Source organism: Eriocheir sinensis, chromosome 26 (genome assembly GCF_024679095.1).
Source record: "Eriocheir sinensis breed Jianghai 21 chromosome 26, ASM2467909v1, whole genome shotgun sequence".
In the NCBI taxonomy this organism is placed as follows: Eukaryota; Metazoa; Arthropoda; class Malacostraca; order Decapoda; family Varunidae; genus Eriocheir; species Eriocheir sinensis.
Genome location: NC_066534.1, coordinates 3,483,090 through 3,489,493, shown reverse-complemented (window position 1 = coordinate 3,489,493; position 6,404 = coordinate 3,483,090). Strand labels below are relative to the sequence as shown.

The 6,404-nt window shown below is 36.5% G+C and overlaps 1 protein-coding gene across 1 annotated transcript; it reads right to left on the bottom strand.

Annotated features, from left to right (window-relative positions):
• Positions 1–427: 427 nt before the first annotated feature.
• On the bottom strand, positions 428–2,899 carry LOC127003890 (uncharacterized). The gene is made up of 3 exons (XM_050870995.1): positions 2,808–2,899; positions 835–986; positions 428–741 (listed from the first exon to the last, which is right to left on the bottom strand). The coding sequence occupies exons 1-3, from the start codon at positions 2,897–2,899 to the stop codon at positions 428–430; spliced, it is 558 nt and encodes a 185-aa protein (XP_050726952.1).
• Between the last annotated feature and the right edge of the window lie 3,505 nt (positions 2,900–6,404).

The window sequence follows — 6,404 nt, the reverse complement described above, 5'->3', positions numbered from 1 at the left end:
TTTTCGCATAAAAATGATTGAGATGACTTAGTACCTGAAACACACTATTCTACACCAAAGTAACATCATTTTCATGTTTTTTTTTTATTATAACTGAAAGAATTTACTTTTTCACATAATAATGATTGACATGACTTAGTACCTGAAACACACTATTATAACTGAATTTTCTTTTTCACATGATAATGATTGACATGATTTACTGCCTGAAACACACTATTCTACACCAAAGTAACATCATTTTCATGTTTTTTTTGTTATTATAACAAAGAATTTTCTTTTTCACATAATAATGATTGACATGACTTAGTACCTGTAACACACTATTATTCACCAAAGTAACATCATTTTCAAGTTTTTTTTATTATAACAAAGAATTTTCTTTTTCATTTAATAATGATTGACATGACTTAGTACCTGAAACACACTATTCTTCACTATATTTCTCAGTAAAGCAAGGAAGACAAAGATGTGGCTTATCATCACAGTGGTCACAGTATGTCGAGACTCTTCTTGCCTTGTTTCTTGCTTCAGCATAGCCTTCATTCAAATAAATTTTCTCGTAACATCCACGACATCTTTTTCTTGTTTGTCGCTTTGGTCCATCTAGTTCCACTAGAGAATGCAGGGTTCTTCTTCCCGTCACATTACATGAACTTCTTCCAAGTCTTAGAGCTTCTTCAGCTGGGTGATCTGTCAGTGAAAACACTAAGGATAATCTGAACTCTCTGGTTGACATTGCTTTTGGGGTAATATTTTTTTATGCTAAAACCATGCATTTACCACTGTGATACCAGTAAACAATTCAATAGCTAGCTTTTTATACCATTTTGTTTTGTTTTTCTGAGAGGTGGATAGTCTTATAGGAAATTACACTTTCTGGCTTGATAATATCATCATTTTGTCTGTTTTTCTTGCCGCTTGAAACAAGAGAACCACTGTGCTCTGGAACAGTCGAAATCAATACATTTCTCTCAGTGGCGGATCTAGAAAATAATTTTTGTGGGGGCACTAGGCACTCGGCTCGCAACCGAAATTTCTCTGTTGAATACAGATTTTGGGTTCTATTCCCGGGCAGAGTGAGAGTTAAAATGGGCTTTCTCGCTTTACACTTCAGCCTCTGCTCCTCCGACCGCCTACCACTCGGGACACCAGTTCGATTAGGTGCCTTCGGCGCACAGCCCACCCAGCTATTGCTTCTGTTCATCCTTCCTTTCGGGTTGGTCGATAAAAGGGAACCTGGGGAAACTTGGGGAAGGTAGATTGTGGGAATCCGCACGGCATAGGGCCATGTGTCCCCGGGCTAGTGGATAGAAGTCCACCACAGGCTCAAAAGGTCAAGGAGGCGGAAATGAGCAACAATGCAACGCCCAGCAATATCGTATGCTCCCCACTTTACCTACGAGTATTATTTATTAGGCAGACATTGTAGGCCAGTCTCTGAGTCTCTGGGTTACTATTTTTTCCCATCCCAGCCTGTCCTCCATATTGTAATTCTAAAATATGTTAGGTTACAAGAGGAGCTTCATTAGCTTCATTTGTGAAATGAATGTGGAAGAGAAGCTGGAGTATGAGAAAATATTTGCTCTTGAGTTTACTTACACTTGATGTAATTTGTATTAGCAGTGCTTTGGTAAATAAAAAAACAAATGAAAAATTCTTTGTAAAGTGTTGAGACACATTAATGTATTAGATAACATTAAGCTACTTTTTTTTTTTTTTTTTTTGGAGGAACTCATTGGTACACTAAAACAAATTTAATTCACTGCAGGATAAGGGACAAATTTATATATATATATATATATATATATATATATATATATATATATATATATATATATATATATATGTATATATATGTATATATATATATATATATATATTATATATATATATATATATATATATATATATATATATATATATATATATATATATATATATATATATATATATATATATATATATATATATATATATATATATATATATATATATATATATATATATATATATATATATATATATATATATATATATATATATATATATATATATATATATATATATATATATATATATATATTATATATATATATATATATATGTGTGTGTGTGTGTGTGTGTGTGTGTTTTAATGTACAAATTACAGAATAAAGTTTCCTCTTTTATTCTTTTTGGAAAATATAATAATAATAATAATAATAATAATAATAATAATAATAATAGTTTTATATATATATATATATATATATATATATATATATATATATATATATATATATATATATATATATATATATATATATATATATATATATATATATATATATATAAAAAAACAGGACAAGTAAACGAACGAGATCAACCGAGATACATAGACGCTTGAATAATTGACAGCTTATAATTATATATGCGTGTGCACGGCACACTTCTACACAATCTACACGAAAAAAGAAGGCTCAGCCATTCCCGCCGCATAGATCCACATATATAGGCCGGGCTCTGATGGAGTTTCCTCATTGTTCCACTCTACTCCTCATACTGTACGCGGCGTGGCGACGCAGCACAGCCAGACAGCTCATCCCGTGCCCTGTGAAGGCCAGGGATGAGCTAGCCCATATAGGAGGCCCCAGAAGCCGCTCAATGACAACCGATAGTGTCATGAGCACTCGGTACCGGTACCGAGTGCCGAGTGGAATCATTACAAATCGGTACTGATCAGTGCCGAGTGCTCATGACACTATCGGTACTGGGCCCCGCTCAGAGTATTGGAAGACTAACGGTACCATTTCCGGTATTAGTACCGCTTGGATTCCCAGTGCCGGCGCTTAAGGGACACGCTCGCCCGCCATACTTGGCTGTGTAGTGTTGTGCCCGGCTGTGCGAGTCGCTGCATGTCCGTCTTCCCGCTATTTTGTCCTGCCTGATGTTTCCATCCTCCCGTTCGGCTCCATAATTCTATTAACTTATCTATTAGATTATTCTTCATGTCTGATTTTTTTTTTAATATAGTTTTGCCAATATATATACTGTTATCGTTATTAGACTATGAGTCCATGCACAGTAACTATATATATGCTAATTTCTTTCGAAAAAATAAACACTCACTTCCTTCAGTGGAGAGAGAGAGAGAGAGAGTCCTATTGTCCTTAAAACTTTAGTCTCTGCCTTTCAACATCAACCTTTCCTTTCTGGTGGAAGTACGCCTATATAATAGCCTGTGCTTAACCCGGCAGCGTCGGTGGACCCATTTTTGGGATCCCGCGAGTCGGTCCGCTGAAACGGCGGACCCAGTTTTGGGCTCGGCTCAAAACGCCTAATTAGAGCTAATTGTAGGCGATGGCGGCATAGAGCAACCCACCATGCATGAACTGGGTCTTTGTGGTGGGTAATTGATCTTGAGGTGGGCTTATTTGTCATAGGTGGTGCTGTAAGATCATGACAGACTGAATTAGCTATCCATACAGTAATCACTTGTCAAATTCTCTAAAGTAGACAACAAGCGACTCTCGGCTAGATCCCACGTGTCACGAGACTGTTTATTTTGTAACAAACACCACCCAAAAAGAATGGAGTTTGAGTCTTAAGTAAATATTTTTAACGGCTTTATGGTTATGAAAGGAATACTCTGATAAACGTTCCATGCTCTTTTCTTAGTCTCAAAATGCAGTGTAAGGTTGCCGTTTCTCGGCCGCTTCTCGGCTTTCCCATAGCCGAAGCCCACGGGTTAAGAGGGGTGACTGCTCCAATCCCTCAAACTACCGTCCTATAACTTTGCTTTCTGTCTTTCTAAAGTTTTTTAATCAATCCTTAACCGGGACCCTTCTATCTAATCGCTAATATGAATTCCTCAAGGGGCGTTCTACTGGTGACCTTCTTGCCTTCCTGACTGACTCCTGGTCACTCTTAGCCGTTTCGGTGAAACTTTCTTTTGTCATAGACATCTTCAAAGCATTTGACAGTCTAGCACAAGTCTTTGTTTGCTAAAATACCCTCCTACGGATTCTATCCCTTTCTTTGTACTTTTATCTCCAGTTTCCTTTCCGGCCGATCTATCGCTGATGAGGTAGACGGTCACTGTTCTTCCCCTAAACCTGTTACGTATTAACAGTGGTGTCCAGAAGGGTCCGTTTTATCTCCCACTCATTGATGTTCATTAATGCTCTTTCCATAGCAAATTGCCCTATCCATTACAACGCTGATGACTCTCCATTACTCAACACCATATAACAGATGACCCTGCCTACAGCAATTACAATATTCTTGGCGGAACGCTCCAGAACGCTTAAAACCCTGCTATCTAGCTCACATTTCCGATTGGGGCAGAAGGAACTTGGTTTCCTTCAATGCTTCAAAAACTCAGTTTTTCCAATCCCCTATTCTTCGACAACACACAGCTGTCCCCTTTTTCTACAGTAAACTTTCTCAGTCTATCCTTAACACAAGATCTTATCTAGAAACTCTCATCTCTCGCTAAATCAGCCTCCTCGAGATTGGAAGTTCTGTGTCGTCTCCACCAGTTCTTGTCCCCTTCCCAGATGCTATCCATATACAGGGGCCTTGTACGTCCTCGTATAGAGTATGCATCGCAGGTGTGGAGGGGCTCCACACATGCAGCTCAGCTAGACAGAGTGGAGTCAAGGACTCTTCGTCTAATTAACTCCCCTCTTCTTACGCAGTTTTCTATTTTTTTTAAATTCCGCCGCATTGTTGCTTCTTCAATCTTCAGAAGATATTTTAATGCTGACTGTTCTTCTGAACTTGCTAACTGAATGTCTCCACCCCTTCCGCGGCCCCGCTGCACACGACTTTCCACTCTTGCTCTCCCCTATACTATTCACTTCCCTTATGCATGAATTCACAAGCATCTCTTCTGCTGGTAAACTCTGGAACAGCCTTCCATCGTTTGTATTTCCTCCTGTCTATAACATGAACTCTTTCAAGAGGATAGTATCAAGGCACATCTCCACCCGTAACTGACTCATCTTTTCGCCTCTAGTTCTTTTTTTTTTTTTTTAGCATCGCCTAGCTGACTTTTTTTGTTGCTGATTTTAATTTCCACCCTTGAGCTGCCTCATTTGCTGTAAAAAGACATTCATTAATATTGGAGCATTAGAGTGGGATAAACTCCCACTTTCAGTTGTTTTTAAGTGCAACATTACTGATTCATTTAAAAAAATAAACTCGCCCGGCACTTCCTATACTTTAATATTCAGTAAGGCAGAAATGCAGTGTTTGTGGTTAATATACTATTTGATGTAGTGGTTTACGGACAGATCACCTAATTTGGAAAATTATTGTCAATGTGATTTTATAATCTTTGCATATCTACGCCAATGCAGGCATTAAATAAAGGAAAAATATATACAGAAGATCACAAATACAAAAATACAATGGGTATCCTTGTGTGTGTGTGTGTGTGTGTGTGTGTGTGTGTGTGTGTGTGTGTGAATGACATGAATTGAATTGAATGAAATTTATTGGATACGCTCAGACCATACAGAAAAATTATGTAACACAGTTCCCACATAATTTAATAATTTAGACAATACAAATATATAAAATGGTAGATAACTAATTCTAAAAAAAAAAAGTATTAAGAAAAATTAACTTGAAGAGACTAATGACTAAATATACATACTAATCCCCTAAACATAATTAGCACTGACTCCAAAATTAAGATAGATTTTTCATAATATTTATACTGGTGATTTGCATCAATAAAACTTATTCGAGATGTGTTATATATATATGTATATATATATATATATATATATATATATATACATATATATATATATATATATATATATATAGATATATATATATATATATATATATATATATATATACAAACAATCTGTTATTGCCAGTTCTAAATCTAACTTCATCTAATCACCATAGACCGGCTGCTCTTTCGTAATTATAAAATATACCATTCCATGCCATAATTTCTTTAAACAACATGTAGTTACTCAATAAAAAAATTGTTACTAAGTTGTCATGCCGAGTTGCAATTATTCTCTGGTCTTTCAATCTCAATTCCAAAACTGTTGTATTAGAAACATCTAGTAAGAACGATAACCGTGACATGCTACACTCATGCTTCGCTTAGGTCGACCTAAGGAATGCAATGTTACCTCCACCCAGTGCGTAGCTGGTGAGTCAGTTTAGGTTCCGCTTAGTTGAAACCTAAGGGTTATGCATCCCTTACGTCTCGGTGTCCGCCATTTTCTTGATTTATGTCTCACATAAGCGACACATATTTTTTTATAAGTACGAGCCCTGGAACCAAGAAATAACTCTCTCTCTCTCTCTGATCTCCTATTCGGCCTTAGACAATAGATGATATGATGGGCGGAAGCGCCTGATCATACTGAAAAAGGGTAATAAAAAAATAA

Excerpts from the sequence above, each read along its gene's own strand:
- LOC127003890 (XM_050870995.1), bottom strand. The coding sequence starts at position 2,899 with ATGCAGCGACTCGCACAGCCGGGCACAACACTACACAGCCAAGTATGG. Across the intron at positions 987-2,807 it reads CGGCACTGGGAATCCAAGCG|ATCCGCCACTGAGAGAAATG; the intron begins GTACTAATACCG and ends ATTATTTTCTAG. Across the intron at positions 742-834 it reads CCACCTCTCAGAAAAACAAA|CAATGTCAACCAGAGAGTTC; the intron begins ACAAAATGGTAT and ends TTACCCCAAAAG.